The sequence below is a fragment of the Sciurus carolinensis genome, chromosome 15, assembly GCF_902686445.1.
Source record: "Sciurus carolinensis chromosome 15, mSciCar1.2, whole genome shotgun sequence".
Classification (NCBI taxonomy): domain Eukaryota; kingdom Metazoa; phylum Chordata; class Mammalia; order Rodentia; family Sciuridae; genus Sciurus; species Sciurus carolinensis.
In genome coordinates, this window is record NC_062227.1 from 11,422,409 (window position 1) to 11,443,633 (window position 21,225).

General features: G+C 48.5%; 2 protein-coding genes across 3 annotated transcripts in view; one reads left to right on the plus strand and one right to left on the minus strand.

Moving 5' to 3' along the window:
• The first annotated feature begins 268 nt into the window (after positions 1-268).
• On the plus strand, positions 269-14,604 carry S1pr3 (sphingosine-1-phosphate receptor 3). Its single transcript, XM_047526521.1, has 2 exons — positions 269-468; positions 9,071-14,604. Exon 2 carries the CDS (start codon positions 9,219-9,221, stop codon positions 10,353-10,355), a length of 1,137 nt encoding a protein of 378 aa, XP_047382477.1. The 5' UTR covers positions 269-468; positions 9,071-9,218; the 3' UTR covers positions 10,356-14,604.
• Positions 13,359-21,225, minus strand: part of Shc3 (SHC adaptor protein 3) — a 184,726-nt gene continuing 176,859 nt past the window's right edge. For both annotated transcript variants that reach the window (XM_047526520.1, XM_047526519.1), the window contains exon 12: positions 13,359-20,893. In XM_047526520.1, the coding sequence (XP_047382476.1) occupies positions 20,765-20,893 (129 nt within the window). In that variant the 3' untranslated portion in view covers positions 13,359-20,764. The remainder of the gene's footprint in view (positions 20,894-21,225) is intronic.

The window sequence follows — 21,225 nt, forward strand, 5'->3', positions numbered from 1 at the left end:
TGAGGGTCGCAGGTGTGGCATTGGTCTGGGCCCAGGACCTGGTGTCCGGGCGGCCCCCAGGGGACTGAGGAATAGGGCAGCGGGCGTCCAGGCTGGGTGGCGAGCCCCTGCTCAGGTAAGAGGGGCCGATGGCGGGGGCCGGCGCCGGTCTCCAGGCTGGGCGGGCAGAAGGGGCGGGCAGAGGGACGTGAGTCGGTGGCGGGAGGAGGGCTCTGCGGGGCCCCGCCCCGGCGGGCCGCTGGAAAAGTTTGTGCTCTGACTCGCTGGAGCAGAGGCTGAGCGAGCCGGTTCCAGGGACACGCGACAACGACTCGGCCCCGAGTGAGTGTGCAGGACGAGCTCAAGGGAAACGCCAGGGCAGGAGCGACCTCCCGCCCCTCTAGACTTGAGCAGAGGAAGGAGCGCCCCGGTCACCACCGCACCCCACCCGCCAGGATGCTGGTGGCCCAATGCTCTTTCCAGACGGAGGTGAGCGAACGGCACTGGTCCCGGGGACTCGTGGACACGGAGCCCTGGTTGGGTGGCCTGGTGGTGGTGGGGTTCCCTCTGGGCCCACTTTTCGAACAAAATTCCAGCCGATGCTGGGTGCCATCGTGACCTGGTTCGCTGAGCAGCCAGAGCGCTTCCCATCAGCATCCCCCTCCGGTGACCGAGCCACGGAAGGGGCAGGGAGGGGCAATGCCTTTTAAACTACCCTGGGACCGCTTAAAAAGATCTGGATCTGGGGGTGGATGGATGGGTGGGGGGTAAATTGAATGAAAGTGAGGTGACTTGAAGTTCCTTTAGTATTTTCCTTGGACAATTGAAAATGTTAGGCGCCCTCCCCAAATGAGGACCTGGGGAACCGTGGGCGTGAAGGAGGGTTGGGTTTCTTCTCCTGAAAAAAAAAAAAATCATTATTTTAGGTTCCATTAGCCACAACATGCCAGTTTTCCTAACATATTTCAAACGAGTCAATTAAGGCTATCGGCATCGGAGCTGGAAGACAAAGTCCCCACAAAACTGTAACCAAGTTCTCAACAGAAAATTGGCACTGTTAGTTTCATAATTGAGGTGCAGCCTAGGAAGAGACCAGTCTCAGAATGGTCTCTGTCTCAAGCCATCTTTCTGGTTGCTTCTGTCTCTCTTTCTGGCTTTGGGCACTCCCAATGGCATATTTCTTTGTGGTGTTTTTATATTTAGATGTAAGAGAGGGACTCCTTGTTGGGTTTTTAAAGGGAACACACTTTGATTGGAGCACTGCAGAAAAGAAAGGACAGCAACTTAAACTGAGGGTTCTTCTATCCTGTGTCTAGTATCCCTGGCCAGAACTCTGAGACTTCCAGAATGATGTGTCTTTCTAAAATCTGAACAGTAAAATTAACAAATGTTCCATGTAATCACATGTGTGCCATTTATTTTTTTCAATATCATTTTATTCTTTTCTTCATGGATGCAAATCTTGCAGACAGGGTTAAGGAAACTATAATTCCTAGAAAGTATAGAGAAGGCTTTTGTTCTGTAGGTCAATGACCAGAGCCAGTTTTTGTATGAGTGGTGGGTGGTGGTGGGGATATATGTATATGCGTGCTCTGCTTGAGTCATGGAAGTGTCCAGATTTTAATGGATACAGAGCTCAACGTTCAGATGAATTATTTTGTTGCCATAGAAGAACTACACATTGGGTTTTTTAAATCAACAAACCAACAAATGTCCACATTGTCCCTACTAAGTCCTTCCTGTTCTCTGACACCAGAGATCTACCCTGCAAAGGCAGTCCTTTAGCCCCCCCCTCCAAGATGCAAGGAAGAATGAAGTTACGACCAGATTTCAGCTTTGAAAAGGCCCTTTTTCTCATTACACTTGTGAATTTTTTAAGTGTCCAACTGTCCTATTTTTCTACCATATTTGGATGCTAGAAACTCTCATTTCCTGTAGGAGAAGCTTTACGTATTGGCCTAATGACCTGATTCCTCAAAATTCAGAGACTGATTTCCCTCTTTCTGGAAATCATGATGCTTACTTATTTCCATGGTATCTCTTCCATCTTCCTCAATATCTACAGCATATTTATATATATACATATTTTTGATTTATAGAAAATAATGAAAATAATGGAAAATAATGGAAAAACTGGGGATTTCCCTATTGTAGACCCCCTTTTTCCTGCCAAATCCCGGGGAAACCCTTGAGCAAACCATTCAGGGCTGGAACCGTGGTGCCGCAGGTTACCCACGCCTTTCTAGCTCTTCACATCTGGCTTCATAAGTTTCTCTTATCACTTTTGGAGCCATTTCATATTATTCCTGTGTCATGCATTTTCTGTTCAATTAATTATCTTAAGAGATTTTTCAGAAGATTTTGGAGATCATGTTTTGAGGAAAAGAATACACTCCGTAGAATCCTATTTAGTTTTAGTTAGTACATTTCAGCTGTTGCTTTTGTTACTGCTACTGGGCAAAAATTCTCCCGTTTTGTTTTTGCATTCAACTTTTGAGGAATTGAAGCTGTTTCAATGCAACAAGGCAATGGGCCAATTAGGTGAAAAGATTTGGGCATGCAGAGTGTGACACTCAGTAGATAGGTGACTTTTCCCTGTTGGCAAGCGTGCTGGTGGTGTGGTCAAGCAGCGTCCCGGAGGGAGGTCCTCAGCCACCTCTTTTGTCTTGAAGGTTCTTCTCCATTTCCCTGGCTTCAGAATTTTCTGAATATTTCAGTAAAGCCCCCAGAGTGTCATTCCAACATATTTCCAGCACAGTAGCTAGGCAATTCAGCTGTAAAACACACTGGAAAAGTTCTTATCACCTCCTAGTTAAAGGGCATGTGGCAAGGTGACAGCCTTCCAAAGCGCTTATCCCTGAGGGCATGCATGGGAACCAGATGACAGGGACATCCAGCCCAGCCAGGCTCTACAACTAAGGACAAACGACCCCTCCCCCAGTCTTAGTTTCCTACTGTGCCCACTCAGATGCATATGATACTGTGGCTCTAGTCTTGGCACAGGACGGAACTCAGTGGACTTCTTGGGCAGGACACCTCTTGTGTGAATTTCCTTTGGCTTCCTCGCAGAGCCTGTTTCCACACACCTGCATTCATTTTGTGGAAAGCTTAGCAGCAATTCAATCCAGTGCTCTTGAGGACATGAGCAAAAAGCGTTTGAAAAGACTGGTTAGAAAGCAAAGGGGCAGATTCAATTGTCTCCCCATGGAACAGTCCGGAAGCCTAGGAGGATGTTCACGGGGCGGATGCCTGGGGCCAGTAACTGAGGTTCCTGGGACACAATCCCCCTGTCTAAGGTTCCCTGGACTCTGCCCAGATTCATAATAGCACCCCAGACTTGTTTGCTAAAGAGAACTTGTTTGCTAAAGAGAACATCAGAAAGCAGGAATTCCCACCAGAAAAGTGAATTCAATTCTACACTCTGAAGAAGAAAAGTGGAAAAAGATGCCAAGCCTTTTGTGTGTCATAGACCTGGTGTGTCTATGACGGTTGGCATCTCACAGGGAGCTTCATTAAAGGGCCTAGATCAAAGCATTAGGCACGGAGACTGTGTGTGAAGCCTGCATTTTTCCATGGACGATGTGAAGGCAGAGTGAGGTCACCCAAGAAAACCAGAGCAAGGGAGGAGACTCATTAGTGAGGGAATCTCGCTGGACCCGTGAAAGGGCCAGCTCATTATTTCCTTTCTAAGTTCTTTTAAATGAAAAGAAAAGGGAAATTCTTGCTTTTCAAGAAATTTTGCTTGTTGGCAAACTGCGGGTGCTTTGCATTCAGTTCGGGGGATGAAGTGGTTGACTTTCCTGGGAGAACATTCCTTTTTTTTTGGGGGGGGGGGTACTGTTAAAAACTTAGCATCTTGCATCTGACACGGGAAATGTCTTCCTATCTCATTGTGCTTGCTTTTTATGCCGGGGGGGTTGGGGAGAGAGGGGGCTAGACTTTGTGGAAATATTAGCCTTCTTCTTTTTGCCTTTCCCTTCTTTTTATAGTTTGTTTATTTTTCAAAGCGACATGTGTAGAGAAAGTGAATCGCTGGAGTAGAAGGCACATCTGGAATCCATCTGGCCCCCTCTCCCAGGCTCACCTCCCCCCAGGGGATGCTCCTTTTGGAGTGGGGGAAGGTAGCCATGGTGAACATTGGTAGGGTCTAACTTGGGGTCATCCGCCATGGAATCATCTTCTAGAAGGTGTCTTACTCCATCTGGGCAAAAAAGTAAACATGTTGGTGTTAAATTGCCTCGAGGTAGGCCGGAGATCCCAGGTCAACCATGCCAAAGGGAAGATTCTTAGGAAACAGAGTCCTGAGGGAAGTTCAGGGGTGAGCAGAGCTCTCGTGCAGACCAGGGCAGGCAGGAGGGGAGCAGACACAGGCAAAGAAATGCCCAAGTCCCTGGCAGAGCTGGGGAGTGAGCGGGAGCGAGGGGCTGCCAGCGTGGTCAGGGAGGGTTGTTGGGGAAGGACTCAGCACTGAGCGCTCTTTGCTGATGAACTTCAGGCAAGACGCTGCAGAGGAGTCTGGCTGGCTGGAAAACCCCTGCGGCCCCTCTGCCCTCCTGTGGCTTCTGCCACATGGCCGCTGCTTTCCAGTGCTGCCCAGAACTCTACGCCCGTAGTGGCGTTCCTCAGCATCAGGCTTTCTTTTTAAGTGTTTGGGTGGAAATTAAACAACAATCAACATGTCACTGCCGTCTCCGGACAATGATCGTTTAAAATAAAACAGAACGTGAGACCTCCTGCTGTGTCAGCCTTCCCTGGAGATGAGGGCACCCTGGCTCCCCACTTTGGTTCCGTTTTGCAGGATGAGGAGACAAGTTCCCGTCAGTGCCCACTTCCGGGAAGCCCAGCACCTCAGAATCATGGCACGGGTTCGTCTTAGACACCAGCACGCTGCTCAGAAAGCCAGGGGAACCAGCAGAGCATAGGGGTGTGTTCACCCGGAGGGCACCCTCTCCAGACCTGGCAGCGTTACTGGATGATAAGCAGCATGTGGGCCGTAGAGCAATTACCCTGTGTCCACAAATGAGTTTGAGTAGAGGGTGGCATGTCTGTCCACGTGGTGGATGAAGGCAGTCAGGACTGGCCGTGTCCCCAAGCATGATTCTCATGAGCATCCTAGTGAGAGAAATGTGTCAGACACCATATGTGGAGGGCAGAAACAGGAGGAACTCACCAGGGGATGTCAAGTCCAGAGAGTGACCACACTGGGGGCTGTAGTGACCAGGAGGGCACTAGATAGCCTGGGGGGCTGGGTCCCATCTGGGGATATTCTGGGTGCTGTTCTCATGGTATTTACGTCGTGTCTGTGTGGTGGGACAGGCTGGCCACCCAGTTCTCTGGCAGTGGGAGTCCTGAGCTGAGCTTGCTGGGGACAGAACTTTCTTCCAACACACTTGAGGTCTGTGGCTAGCACCCTTCAGGAGTAGGAGGAAGAACTTGCTCATGATATGCTTTTGACCACTCGCAATAATGTTTAGGCAAAGCCAAAATCAATATGGCCTTTTGGCTTTTAGCCCAGCACTTAACTCTCAGGATGGGTCCAGCTTTGTAAATGCTGATAATCCAAAGAAAATAAGCTTTTAGATTCCAAAGAGAGACTGATATCTTCCAGTTATGCAAATGCAGAGAGTTGTATTTCACAGAAGATGTCCTGCAAAAATATACTCTTTGAGTGATGAATATCTAATTAAGAGAAACGATAAATCTAGCATCGATGGGAAAGTATGTTCACCCTCGAGGTTCATGGTCTTCTTGGTGGCTCTCTGGCACATCTACTAGTTTTATTGTGGTCATTTGATTGCTGGTTACTCGTCTTCATTGTTTGCCTGTTTTTCTGTTGTTCTGCACGATCTTGCATATGGGAAGGAGAGGAAAGATGTGTGCTTACATAGCGTTTTGTCTCTTAACCCTCAGTTCTCTTCCAGATTTGGCTATTTTAAAGGAACTCTCCCCCCCCCCCCCCGCCCCACTTCATGGCAAAATCCAAAGTGTGCAAAACTTTCCAGGGAGCTCTGAGGTGTATAAAACGAGGTGTGCGGTTATTGTGGAGGAAAGTGAGACACAGAAGACAAGATGAGTTAGCTCAAACACAGTCTGAATCATCAAGACTTACCCGTGTTACCTGAGGGGACCATAAATGCAGCACTGCATTGAGTCCCCACCCAGGCAATAGCAATGGAACCAGGGTTTGTCTAAGCCTGTCATTTCCTGGGACCCAGAACCCTGGTGGTGATACAAATTGCCCAGGGACATTTTGAGATAAACCTGGATAGAATGGTGTCTTGGAACATAACTGGTAGCCTGGAGGGGAGCTGGGCAGGGTGTGGCAGGTCAGTTCAGTGACGACGGCTTAGGCCCAGCATCCACAGGACATGGTGCCAGGATCTGTTCATCCCCAACCACGCAGAGTGAGGGAGTGGGAAAGTGATTCTTCAGTCCCTACTCACAGATAAAGAAATAACCAGAGAAGCATCATGAAGGGCACAGGTCTCTGCTGAGCACCTATTAATGTCCAAAGTGGTGGGAAAGACACCGGGAAACGAGCCCATCCAGGCAGAGTGTCCGTGTGTTCATGGGTTTGTAGTTAGTGCTCAGAAAATTTTATCTGCTTCTTATTATCACTGTTCTTCAAAAGATTGCTGTCAATTTTTAGAAAGTGATATTCAGCCTTGGGTCAAGTTCACCAGGGGCTGGGCTGATACCAGAAAATGCTACAAAACAGATAGAACGTGACTTGGGGCCTTGAAGGACAGAAAAGATTTGAATAAAAATCAGGGTTGGGGGCTATGGGAAAGCTGTCCACTGAGCAGCTCTGTCTGCCTCCTGGAGAACCCCAAAGTCCTGCAAGGCTGGGGAACAGGGCTGGATGAGACAGTGCTGGCATGGGGTTGGTCATGAGTGACATGGAGAAGCCTGGGTAGGTGACCCCTCCTGTCCTTCAGTCAGCCCAGCTTCGGAGCTGGGCTGCTTTTCTTTCTGAAGTCAGAAGAGAGCTTTGGTCAACATCTAAAGGTTTCTCCAGCATGTGACATTCAAGCTGACCTTGACCCACGCCCTCTGTGATCCCAGACAGCTCTCATGGAAGGGCCTGGCAGTTCCAAGCAGAGAACAGACGTCAGATCACACAGCTCCTGGGGCTTCCAGAACAACCAACCCTTCAAGCTCCAAAAAACTGGAAGAAGTTCTGCGAAGAAGTCATGAACCCTCTCTTCCCTATCTGGGAAAATCCAAGACTTCCACAGTAATGTAGGGAGGCAAGGACTTGGACTGCGTCTGTGCCCCTGGAGGTTCACTAGGGTGTCAAAAGATTTTAAAGCCACCTTTGTTTCTCAGCCTCACAGTGTAGCTTCCAGTGCAAGCGCCTGCACCCTTCATGGGACTGAGGTCCTCACAGGGTCTGAATTCACACATAGGGAGGAAACGCAGGAGTGGGGACACCTTCAGATTACACCAGGCCCCGAAATGGAGAGCCGCATATTGTCGCAGAGAGATCCAAGTGTCTCTGAACCAGATGCAAGGGCTGCAGCTTAAACACCACGAGAGTAAAACATCTTCACTGGATACACACAGCGGGCTATTTTAAATGAACCTCATTTGGTCTTCTTTAGATTTTTAAATATGTAAATAATTTGAATTTAAAATAAGTGAGTCTAGAAAGATGCCACATGATCTCACTTGTATGCAAAAGTTAAAATGTTCATTTCATAGAAGCAGAGAGTAGAACAGTGATTACTAGAGACTGGGAAAGGGAGGGGCAGGAGGAGGGATAATGGGCACAAAGTTATAGTTAGACACAGAAATAAGTCCCAGTGTTCAGCACAGTGGCTACAGCTTATAACAATTTAATATATATTCCATAAAGAACTAAAAGAGAGGAATTCAAAACTCCCCAACACCGAAAAATGGCAAATGTTTAAGGAGAAGGAAATGCTAATGACCCTGATTAGATCATTACACGTTGTGTTGAACTAACACACGGTACCCCATACAAATGTATGGTTATTATGTGTCAGTTACGAATTAAAAAAATAATTCTACAGAAAGCAATTTCTGCTTTGATAGTTGGGTCCTCATCACTACTAAAGGATGCTGATCAAGATGACCAGTGGTCAGGGTTCAGTGGAGGAAACATTAAAATCCAGAACCCCTCAAAGGCCTGTGCTTGGATCTGCCGCCCCACGACCTCACAATGCTCCCAGACGTGTGGTTTCTTCTGGCTCGCAAGCATTGATTTAGTTTTGCTTAATATTCAGGCCTCTGGTTTTCTTTTTCCTTGAGGTGCTGGGGTGGAACGCAGGGCCTCAAACACGCTTAGTGCACACTCTCCCACTGAGCTACGCCCCAAGCCCAGGCCTCGGCATTTGAAGCACACTCAAAGCCTGCATGGTCTCCATTGCTGTCTCTTCTTCCCTTAACGGCAGGCTTGTACTCCTTCTTCGCCAAGCTTTGAACTCCGGTGCACAGTGGCTGCATGGCCCACACTCCACCTTCAGCTGTTTTTCCCGTGGTGGCTACATGGCGGTCAGGTCTTGGACTCTCTGCCAGGCAGCCCTAAGCCCCTGCAGACCCCAGGGGAAGCTTTCCAAGGAAATACTAGTGTTTCCCACGATGTCACTCCAACTCTCATCTGAGAGGTCTTGAAAATTGAGCAGGCGTCATTCTGGATCCCATCCTGTTGTCCCTTGTTTGTTTGTATGTATTTGGTTGGTTTATTTTTTTTGTTTGGGTTTTGTTGTTTTGTTTTGCTCTGAGAAAACCCTGAATCTCTCTGGGTAACTGGGGAACATGGTTTACCAGCTCCCATGTGGTAGCGGAAGGCTGACAGTTTAGCATTTCCTGGTGCTTGGAGATTTTCAAGTGGAACCTTAATTTGGGTCTGTACAGTCACATGATTGAATTTCACACCTGGGTCACTGCAGACCCCAGAGAGCTTTCCCAGGTCTCTCTCAACCACTTAGAAACTTGGCCTGTGTTTACAAACCCTCCACAGCCCTGACTAGGCCAGCTGTCCAAATGCTTCAGCAGTTTTCTCTCTGTGGTTCCTTGGGTGTGATCAATGGCTTTATCCAGGGCTCTCTCCTCCGTCTTGTTGCAGGAGGCCGTGTGCAACACCCTTGCTGGAATGGGGCCTGCACTCAGTCCTGAAGCCACAGCCAGCCGCAGTCCTGTTTGTCTCTTGAAATGAACGTTCCCTGGGCGCCACCTGGTGGATCGTGGAGCTAACTGTCCGTCGATGCCAAGCGATGGCAACCGTGCTCCCACCAGGTCCCCAACCCGCCTTGGGGAACGAAACTCTGCAGGTACATTACAACTACGTGGGGAAGCTGGAGGACAGGCTGAAGGACTCCTCCGAGGGCAGCACGCTCACCATGGTCCTCTTCTTGGTCGTCTGCAGCTTCATCGTCTTGGAGAACCTGATGGTCTTGATTGCCATCTGGAAAAACAATAAATTTCACAACCGCATGTACTTTTTCATCGGCAACCTGGCTCTCTGCGACCTGCTGGCCGGCATCGTGTACAAGGTCAACATTCTGATGTCGGGCAAGAAGACGTTCGGCCTGTCTCTGACGGTCTGGTTCCTCAGGGAGGGCAGCATGTTCGTGGCCCTGGGGGCGTCCACCTGCAGCTTACTGGCCATCGCCATCGAGCGGCACTTGACCATGATCAAGATGAGGCCCTACGATGCCAACAAGAAGCACCGCGTCTTCCTTCTGATTGGGATGTGCTGGCTCATCGCGTTTTCGCTGGGCGCCTTGCCCATTCTGGGCTGGAACTGCCTGCAGAACCTCCCAGACTGCTCCACCATCCTGCCCCTCTACTCCAAGAAGTACATCGCCTTCTGCATCAGCATCTTCATCGCCATCCTTGTGACCATCGTGATCCTGTACGCACGCATCTACTTCCTGGTCAAGTCCAGCAGCCGCAAGGTGGCCAATCACAACAACTCGGAGCGGTCCATGGCCCTGCTGCGAACCGTGGTGATCGTGGTGAGTGTGTTCATTGCCTGCTGGTCCCCCCTCTTCATCCTCTTCCTCGTAGATGTGGCCTGCCGGGCGAAGGAGTGCTCCATCCTGTTCAAGGACCGGTGGTTCATCATGCTGGCCGTCCTCAACTCGGCCATGAACCCTGTCATCTACACGCTGGCCAGCAAGGAGATGCGCAGGGCCTTCTTCCGTCTGGTCTGCAACTGCCTGGTCAGGGGCAAGGGGGCCCACGCCTCGCCCATGCAGCCAGCTCTCGACCCAAGCAGAAGCAAATCGAGCACCAGCAACAACAGCAGCCACTCCCCGAAGATCAAGGAAGACCTGCCCCAGCCAGCCACCACACCCTGCATCACTGATAGCTCCAGAATGCTTCAGAATGGGATCCTCTGCAAGTGAACGTCTCCGTGCGCCCCACTCTGCAGCCAAGCTCTTATTTATTGTCTGCGTGGCTTCCAAGGGGACCTCGAAAGAGCTGTGGCTCAGGAGATCTACTTGATGTTGCCCGACAAGCTGCCCAGTGGCCATCTCCTGAGGAGGGGACCCAAGGAATCACCAACCCATTTCAATAGACAGAGTGCCTTGTCTGTTTCAGGCACCAGACTACTAAGCTGCTGATGTCATCCACTGCCTTCTGCTGAACTCTGGAGCCACGTTCCATTGTGCATGAAGAGGGAAGGTCACCGGCTACCCGATGCGTAGGGTTTCTCGGTGTGCCTCTGGATGACGTTTCATAACTCCACACTACACTTACTGGGCCTGGAATGGGTGCTTGTATCTTCGTCTCTTTCTGTGTTGCATGGAATTCATGTTCCGGGCATTTGCCACGTGGTGCCGACATAAAGTTCGTACCTTGCTCGTGCAGTTAGGTGACTAGTTCTACAAATGTGTTCTGACTGTAGCACCAGGTACGAGGACATGGTGTGAATTAGGTGGACCTGCTACTCCCAGCCTCTTTAGACTGATATGAAGTCTCACGGTAAGCAAAATTCTAAGGCCTAAATTCCCAAAATAAGGCTTGTCCAAGGCCAGCCTCTGATATGTGAGTCTGACCCTAAATAGCCCTGTGTCCCTTCCATCCTGTGTCCCTGAATAATTTTAAGCATATCCAGAAGTGAGAGATCACTTAATTTAGGGGAGGGGGGTTTCTGCAAATTGTAGCCAGGATCTCCCAAGAGCCTGTGCTCTCCAACTAACCAAAGAAACTGCCCAGGAGGGAGAGGCAGGGTTTTGCCTCCATCCTGGTTTGCCTTACCAAGTCACTGGGGGTTATAATGGGGGAGTTTCCACTGGAAGGAGAGGGTGAGAAGACAGAACTCTGGTTCTATGTCAAGTCTGATTCTGCACTGGAAAAGTGCAGGGCCAGTAACCCCCCATGCCATCGCCGCCGAATAGCTGGGACCATCAACAAAGTCTCACGGCTTCCTGAAAGCAGACATCAATGGTGACTAGGAGAGCAACTTAATTGTCAGGTTAGAAAACGTAATTGACGATTCATGCATGCTTCAGAGAGATGCATCGTAATACTGCATGATACTCTCATTTTATTTTTCAACACAAGTTGGACCTATATCACTCTGTTTACCTTACAAAGGAATTACTCAGAAGCAACCTAGTACGTGTTCTTCCCCAAGGATCTTACATGCGATATACATGGAAGAAAAACGAGTACGTGTGTAGAGCTGGCATGTACGCAGGGTCTCTGTGCTCTTTGTGACAAGAACAGAAGCCCCTTTCAGAAGGCTTCTCGCTGGGAGTGACTTCACATCGGTGCCCCCTACTGTTTTGTTTTGTTTTTTTAGGTTTAGTGAGAACTTTGCCTTATTAATACCTAAAAGAGCAGTCTTAACTCATGAATGACTCTTTGTAACAGAACTTCCCTCCTGGCGAGTTGCTCTTATCAAGGAACATTTCTGTGGGTCCTGGGTAACCTGTATGTACTGACCAAAGACCTTCCTCTTTTTTTTCCTGTTGAGATAGGTCCTATTGGTAAGGAAATGTTCCATGAGGCATCTAATGCTGCCTTTGCTACATCACTGAAAAATAGCGTATTCTCTTATAAATAGCATGAGAGAGCCCAGAGCATTTCTAGGAAAGCTTTATGTAAGGTTCTGGGTTAAGAATAAGAACAATAAAAATGTATTAGGGAGCCAAAAATGCATTTTCACATAGGAAATGAAATTATTTGATCTGTCACGATTCTGAGTTGCTTTGGGGGCCTTGGGTCTCTCTGTCAGTGTTATCGTCACACTTTGGTCCATAACTGTGACTCCTCTGGTATCTGTGCATGTTAGTTTTCATTCATTAACTTTCCTGGGGGGCCACACCTGTCATTCCCTCTAGGAGGCGTTACACAGGCTCCTTGGAGATGACGGGCAAAGCGTTTAAACAATCTGAATGAAAAATACACTTAAAAAGTAATTGTGCTTATTTGATATATGCAAAAGCCAATCACCTTCAATACCCGTATGTGCATTCCTAACTAGCTAACCAACTTCCTAACTAGAAGTTGAGCATGTCAAAGTCATCACGTGAGGTTTGGAAACAGGTGATCTTATATGCTGCAGAGAACCTGTGTTAGATCTTGTTGCAGTTCGTAACCTTTACCATTTCCAATGTATGTTTGTTAAAATAAATAAATAAAACCAAAAGGCCTCATGTCGACCAGTTTTGGGGGAGTCCGTGTGGTGGGATTGTTTTCTCATTTCACCTGGGCCACCCCTAGCGGTGTGCGGTGGAGTGGGCTGGTCACTGCTGCCTGCGCTTCTCAGCATCTTGGGGATAAACAACATTTAGAACCCCAGATCACCTTCTCTGTGGACTTGCCCACTCTTTATTGAAGGTCTGGCGTACTGGATGCTATTTGCACCAATTCTGGTAGAGTCTTCTGTTTTGAGGAAGAGGACTAGGGGGCTCTTTGGACAGGGAGGAGATTGTAAGAGCCATTGCAAGAAAGTACAGCCCAGAGAGATGGAATGTTTGGCTCTGCTTCCTTTGCTGTTATTTAAGCCAAGGGAGTGAGTGGGGCAGAACCCGGCTTTGCAGCTGCTTTCTCCACTACGAATGGTAAGGTTCAGCCTCTCCATCCTGTCCCTGGAAAGAGGAGCTGGTGTTGGACCTCAGGGTTCTGGTGGTGACACTTATAACAACTTACAATAAAAATGCCCCCTACCGCACTAAGAACTGGAGCCCTCCACCCCTCTGTCCACCTTCAGTTCTGTTCAAGGCAGACTAGGCACTAGGTCACAAAATTACCATAAGTTCCCTAGGATGGCTTCTGCCTAGCCACCGCTTTTCCTTCTCCCGGGGAATAACTGAGAATACTATTTTCCAGGGGGGGAAAAGGTTCAAACTACCCTCCTCTCTTTTATGATCCATCATTCAAATGAAAGAGACTTTTCTCAATAGCCTTTATTGCCAGCAGACTTACATTTATAGTCATTGAAACAATGAACTATTTTAAAAATGGTTTTTTTCTCTCAACCCTTCAGCCATAGTTACTCTGCGCTGGTTAAGAGCCTTTCACAGAAATGTAACAAGGTGTATTTTATAGAAAACGTCTAATTACATTGGCAGTTCCATGCTTTTAAATTGTATCTACAAGTGCAAAACCTCGACACCCAAACGTTTTTAGTAGCTAAGTCAAATATTCAAAGGGGTTGCTATGTAATCAGAAATGCACATACCACTATTCCAATAATAAAGGCACATTTGCTGATAACCAATTATAACGAGAAGGGCAGCACGGCCTGAATTACGTGTGCCATCTTTCGCACCTGGGTCACCGTGATGACACCCAGCATGCCACGAGATGTCTCTCCGCTGGGCCATCCCAGAAGCTCAGGGATGCACCAGACGCGAGGTGATGGGCTCTAACGGGAAACCACATCGTTTCCTGAACATGTGAATTGGATTCGTTGAAGGTGAGGAGGGAACCAGAGACAATTGTCGTTACTCGCTTACAGTCAGATCTCCGAAATAACCGAATAACTTAGGTTTTCTCATTCTTCAAAGAAGAAAGATTGGAAAACTTGAAGTCAGTTTTGTATTTCCCCTCCTCAGGGATGTCCCCGAAGCCAATTCCTTTCCAGTCCCAAAGTGGGAAAGGCAAACTGGCAATACAACCAGACAGTAATTCTTTTTGCTTCACGAAAGTTAATGGAAACAAATTTTTCAAATAATCACTCACGTATCGATATGTATAATTTGCCATCCAAATGCTTTTTTAAAAGTAATAAATATCTTATTATTACACATTAAATTTACATGGAATCGTCTCCTAATCCTGGGATTGAAACACCAAATGTTTAATTCTGAATACAAAGAAACATTCACATACTGAATTTCACAATATTCTGGAACAAGTTACAGTCAAGAGTCAAATGAACAGAACATTCCACTTGCAACTCACACATAGTTGTTACAAAAAATGTAACTCATTGTTTGGAGATGGATTTGCCCATTCATTTCTGCTTCGTTAATTGCTGCTTGATTTCAGTGGTCAAGAGAGTTTGGTTGCGGTAAAAATGTCTACTTGTGTGTCAATTCATGACCTTGAAGGCTTGGGGCCATCGGCTCGGCCTCGCTCCCCAGTGTGTGTTTTTCTATCTACAATAGTCCAAGCTGAGACGACCAAACAGATTCATAAATACTTAGTAGGATTGTTTCCTTTCCTGTGATTTCTTCTGTAAAAATCTTTCTCCAAGCCCTGGGGAAAACACCTATGCGTTTTAGGTTTGGGATTCACTTATTCAGGGCATCTGGGAGGAAGAAAGGGGGGAGACTGGGAACCCCACCCCTCCCATCCAGCATCCTTCTGATACTGGTGCCTCACCTGTACCAGGTGGGTCCTGAGCCTCCCCTATTTTTAGCCTTCCACATCTCGACAGCTTCTTCTGACATTCCATGTCAATGCCCAGTGGGCCAAGCCTTCACAGCGGACCCAGACTGACCAGGTCCTGTTGAACATGGGTGCACAAGCAAGGCTTGTCACACTCCAACACTCTCGTGTGTGCGTGCACATGCACACGCGTTGATTTCCTACTGGATTACACTCTCAGGCAGAAACTCTGTGTATTTATTTCTCTATTCCACAAGCTCAGTGCAGGGCCTGCCACCTAAGAATTCATGGGCAACTGAGGCTGAGAAGACTGGTCAGAAAAGAGGTTGTACCCATCAAATGCAGCTGCAACCAGGGAACAACCCACCTTCCAAAGCAGGCTGCCAAGGCGACAGCCTCCCGTACTGCACAGAGGCCTGTTAGGTCTGCAATGCTTTGTCTTCCCTCTCTCTTCGCTTTCCTTTTGTCCTAGCTCTGCCTTCTCCCTCCCAGGGCTTCCCTCGCTGGCTTCTTTTCCCTCTTGTCCCTCATGGCCCACAGTGGCCTCATCCCATCCCAATGTCCTAGTATTTTGTGCTAGGCTCCTGCCAGGGAGGAGTTCGATGGTACACAGCAGAGACTTAACCTGCGTGTGGCACGCACACACACACACCCAAATGCATATCCGTCTTAATCACCCGTACAGGTGTATATATATATATGCAGTTCACATTCACAGGTCCTGGTATAAAGTTGAAATTTTTCTGACTACTATAAAATATGCCAGTTTTAAAACTGTGCATTTGTTGCTTGCAAACTTATAAATATGTGTAAACGTCATTATAAATAAATCGTGGCTGGCAGATGGCGTTTTATCTGCCAGCAATGGTTGCAGGAAGTTATAAGTGCTTATTAATCCTCTGCTTTTGAATTCTCAGCATGGACCCTGGGAACTAAGACACAAAGAAAGTATGAAACTTAATCATAAAACAGAGGGCAGGAACCACCAATAAGTGACAAGAAAACTCTCTTCAGTCAATTGTTCTCAAAGCCAACCAGCTGCACCAAGGTTATCATCAACAAGGTGATACCCTTGTGATGTAATTGAAAAGCAAATGCTCAGGCCTCACTCCAGACTCACTGAGTCAGGAACTCAGGTTGCAGGACTCCGTAATTTGTGTGTGAACCAGCAAGCCAGGTGGTTCCAATTCCTGCCTTTCATGCCAAGTTTGTTTACTAAGAACATCTGTCTTTGCCCAAGGACATCCCGGATTGCAAAGTGTGCTCAGGTGTGCTCAGGGTCCCCCAAAACAGCCTTCCATCAATGATGGACTTGGTAAATAAAGCCCAACTTTCCACCCCTCCCCCATCCACTGGGCTACTTCCGAGGTGTCCTCAGCCCTGACTCTCTGGCCTCCCAGTGGTGAAGGCCCCATTGTCCACATCATGGAAACTTGACAATGCTTCCTTACTACCTTCCTTCCCCCTACTGCTAAAATCATCTCCCAAATAAATTAGATACACTCGAATCTTCTTCAGGTTCTGTTTCCCAAAGAACCCCAACTAAGACAGAGGAAATAGAAGCACTGCCCTTCCCATCTAAATGGCTCAGGCCTTCGTGATTTTGAGATGGAGCATAGAGGTAAAGCCTGAGAACAGAAGCGTATTTGCCATTGTCATGGGGCTGAGCTCCATGTGCAAGCCCTAAAGGACCTTAGTAAGTCCTGCATTCTGTCTTAAATTCATCCACTGACTATTGCCATTCTCCAGCAGGACACCTGGCTCCAGTTTCCTCATCTGAAAAACAAGGGTCCCCTCCCATTGGACCATCCTGTAAAGCTCCCTTGTTATCCTGTATGAAGCCAACAGGCTTAGGTTTTCAAACTGTTCCAGGGATGGGATTCCTCTACTTTGCCTTTCTTAGAAAACACTTTCAGTTCCATGAGAACCAGAGTGCTATTCTGAAACCCACTGCAAAGACTTGTCTGGGTGCAATGATCTATTTTGCAGTCTTTCCAAATCCTCCTACCCACTTCCAATCTGGTTGTCACCCTCCACAGAAAGGGATTTACAGATGGCATGCAACCTTGGGCCAGTGAGAGAGAACCGATGTACACTTTTGTGAATGAGGCATCTCAGCCAGTATCTGTTTACACATTACCCGTTCATCAACCCCCAACACTCCCATGGGGACTACGTGCAGCCACGTTGCAGTGTGGAGCAAGCCATGCTCAGAGAAATCCAGCCACTGACATGCCCAAGGCCGACTCATGCTGGGCATGCTGGAGTTGAGGATGGACAGAGGTGCCCAGCTGCTGCTGGCACTGCCCCAGAGGTGCCTGTGGTGCAGGTTTCTACTCAGCTCAGCCCAACAGGAAAGGACCGTGGGACTGGCTTTCGTATAGCAGCCAATGCAGAGGAAATGAAGACTGGATGTCTGCCTGAAACATCACCTGGATGATGGGGTCATCCAAGTAAGTGGTGCTCCTGGGAAGAAAAGCTTCATTTCAGGAGCTGGGGCATCTTCAGAACCCCAGGATAGGCAAGGAGGTCGAACATGTGTCAGCAGTGACCCTAAGCTGATGGGCCCTCTTGGGCTCACTCCTCACTGGGCCTGTCCTTCCCTCCAGGCGGGGCCTTTACCTCCACTCATGGCTTATCAGTTTTTGTCTTCACTTAAAACTATTTATGATTCCTTCTGCCACCAGGCGACCCTCAAGGACACCATCATATGGTGTCCAATTGGACCCTTGGCCCAATTGGACCTTGGTCCGTTCACCCCAACATCCAAGATGGCCTTAAACAGAATAGTCACTCATCCAGGCTGAGCACGAACCCAGATCTGTGGTCCTTCAAATATCAGAAGCCCCACTCATTGGTAACCGAGGCATAGGATTTAAGGTTGAGTCATTAGACCCTGTCCTTTATCCACCTGCTCACCTGATGCTGTAGGGAGCCCATCCAGGGACAGCCTGAGTCAAAGCTGATCAGACCACAAGGAGCAACCCCGTGGGAGCCCCAACCAGCTTCAGGGGGACAGGGATGTCATCTGAAGCACAGATAATTCACCCAGGAGGGCAGAGGCTGGAGGGGCTGGGTATCCCCAGGTTCACCGTGCCAGAGCAGAGAAGGGCATTTTAAGACTGCTAGGCCCCATCGGGCACTTCCAGCAGAGTTCTGGCTGGGGTGGTGGGATATGCTCATGAGAAGGGGCGAGAGCTCTGGCATACTCTGCAGGGCCCAGGGTGGCCCGGCACAGAGTGCGGCTACTACGCCCAGGGAGTCACAGCCCCAGGATACACCAGACAGTCCTGCTCTGCCTGGGTTTGTTGTTCAGCAGCTCTGCCCCCGCAGGCAGAAATGCAGTCTGAGAATCATGGGGAAACAGAGCCCAGGCGAGGGAGGGAGGAGGTTCCATTAGGTGTGCCTCCAAATCCCAAGCTCCAAGCACAGGCTGGCACATGGCAGAGTTCAGAAAATGCTGGACAAGCAGCATAGCTCTGTTGCCAGCTGGCTGCATGACCTGGAGCAAGCCTCAGTTTCCCACATGGAAGCAAGAGGCTTCTGGGAATGCCCCATCACATTCCCCGGAAGGAATGTGGAAGAATGGGTGAGATGACTCATGTGTGCAGTACCCAGCTGTACAAATGAAGGGAAGGAAGAGTACAAGATCCCTGCCATTCACCACCTCTCATATCTGCTTTGAGATGTTGTTCCCAAAAGGGAATGACAATTTTTTGACTTGGCATTATTTCAGTGTAACTAATCTTGTCATCTGAAATCAAAATTACATATTTTGAATTAATAGTGAAAAGTAAAAATTTGATCCCAATACTTTGGATTTTCTAAATTGATTCCCATGCAGGAAAAAAAAAAAATGTTTCCTATCATCCGCTAAATCAACACTGACTTCAGATAAGAGGGTTACTAGAACCATAGACTAGCACTTTTTATTTCACCAAGAGGAAAATAAAATGGCGTCCGTGGTTCTTAACCTTGGTTTTCTATAATGCTAGTACCCCTAAACATGAATATTTTGACCTTTCACAGTGGGGGATGAAAGAATGTTGAAAGAAGGTAATCTCACAACATTTTTATATGTAGTTTATGCTCACACAGGAGGGTCAGAACTGAATATGCATGTATAGGGGACAGCTTCCCAGGGGACAGGAGTGCAGGGTGATTCAGAGCCACCCCAAACCTATGTGGTCACAAGGCAGGAGTCAAAGCAGCTGCCACCAGCCACCTTGTCAGTCCCACTGAGGTGGATGACATGGAGCAGGGTGTCCAGGCTGTGTCTGAAACCAACAGCATAGAAAGTGCAAGGTGGTCTACACCAGTGCCAGGCTCTCCAGAGTTCCAATCCACCACAGAACATTCTAGAAGACTGACTCAGCTGTCAGCTTGGATTCTTTGGACGCTTCAAGGGCAAAACCTCCAAAGAAGGCTGCTTATATGACATCTGGGAGTCACCCAACCCATCCTCAGTCATTACCTCCACACTGTCCTCCCATTTGGCGGCACATCCCCCAAAGCAGAAGTGGAGACCACACGCTCAGCAATAGAACTTCACCAGACATATTTAAGTCTCCCTTAATTCCTCTGAAAACATCCAATTTTACACGACCCAACTCTGAGTGGAGCATCTTTCAGTTCAATTGGCCAGGGATGCCACGTGCTAACAGGATCTCACTGGGACCAGGGTGACACTGGAGGAGGTGTCAACCAATGACCGAATCATCCAACTGTGTTTGAAAAGACAGCATCTGTTAAGTTACGGGGCAATCTCAGTCCCTATATATTTTTAAAAGTCTTAAGTGTTGCCAACTTCCTAACACCAAAGGACTTATCAGAAAATGACAGCATTTGATCCGGAAGGGAGTCAGGACAGAGAGCTGCCACAGGGGGCACTGGCCCTGCCCACCGAGCAGTTCACCATCCCTCACTCCAGGAGGGGAACCTCAAACTAATTCTGAAGACTGTAGAACTTCCTTCCGGCCGCACAGACCCAGGAGGACCCGCGGGTGTGCGGTCTCCAGGGCTGAACTCTGCGCGCGTGCGCACTCCCGCAGCTCTTAGACGTTCCTCTCTCTGCTGAATACAAAGGGCGGCTGCGGGGCTACTTCACTAGCAGCTATTACAGGCAGCCCGGCACCAACCTGCTGGCTAAGAAAGTGCCTCCGCTGTCTTCCATGCATACTCATTTCATCATGTAGGGAGGAAAACAAGGGTGGCATCTGCCAGTCAAGATCTTGATGGGTGACCTCAAATGAATCCCTACACATAACTGGGGTCAAAGGTGACAGGCTCCCATGCTCAGCAGGGCCCAGAGGAGCTGGAGCATCCCCTGCTTTATAGTGAAGCTGCAGCAAGTGGTCCTGCAGTGGAAACCCCGTGCACACAGAGCCCCGAGGTGCAAGAAGTAGGAACACGTGGAAGGAGGGGCCCAGTTCAGCAAGCCCATCCAATCTCAGGGCCCCTTTCATAACAGTACTTAAAATGCAAGGTTAGACACTACTTCGGCAGCTTGCTACCTTATTGGATTACAATTCCATGTTTATTATGGAACTTCCTGCTTGCCTTGTATTGTGCTTATTAGGTAAAACTGCAGGCTACACCTTCCTAGAGAAATTTCCCAGTGGAACAGGTCAGTGGAGTTAAATTTTTGCCTGGACAACTACAGACAAACTTTTTTTTTTTTTTTCATTAAAAACATACAGCACAGAACATTAGTCTTACATCTTTCTTAGTCTTAAAAAATATAAATATAGAGGGATAATTTGTACAGGATGTATAGGTATGTACACCTTTCATATGCATATGAGAAATTTGGAACAAGTTTATGAAACTTGAACTTGAAGGAAGCTTTCCTTTGGGGGCTTTTGAAGAAGGCTCTGTGCCCTCAGGCGGCAACCCCAGGTCCTGTAGCGGGAGACTGTCGCCCCAGGTCCTCCTGACCTGTGCGGCGTTGGAAGAGGGCCGGGCCAGCTCACTGCTTCCTCTCCACTGGCTGCTGGAGGCAGAGTTCACTCCCCGCAGACACAATAGGCAGGCTGCTCTCAAGGTGGTAGCTGATGAGGTGGCTGATACTGTCGAAGACCCTGTCCTTTGTCCGGATCTGTGCAGGAAGCAAACAGAGGGTTGAGCATGTCCCATAAACAGAAGAAAAGAAAACACTGTATTCAGAGCCAGGTGGACCTTCTGAATTGGCCCAAGGGCAAAGGGCAAGAGGAGGGTAGCCTTCCTGGAACTGGGGCCTCCCCACACTCCAGAGATGCTGTCTATGAAGACCCTGGTCACTAACTGCAGCTGGTCGGTTCAGTCCATTTCATCTGCCCACTCTCTGAGACAGCCCTGAATATCCCAACACACTGCCGCATGGACCCTGTCCACCTTGTTCCTTCCATCCTGACCACACCGGGACAGGGCCCTGGAGGCACAACCTTCCCC

Excerpts from the sequence above, each read along its gene's own strand:
- S1pr3 (XM_047526521.1), top strand. The coding sequence starts at position 9,219 with ATGGCAACCGTGCTCCCACCAGGTCCCCAACCCGCCTTGGGGAACGAA.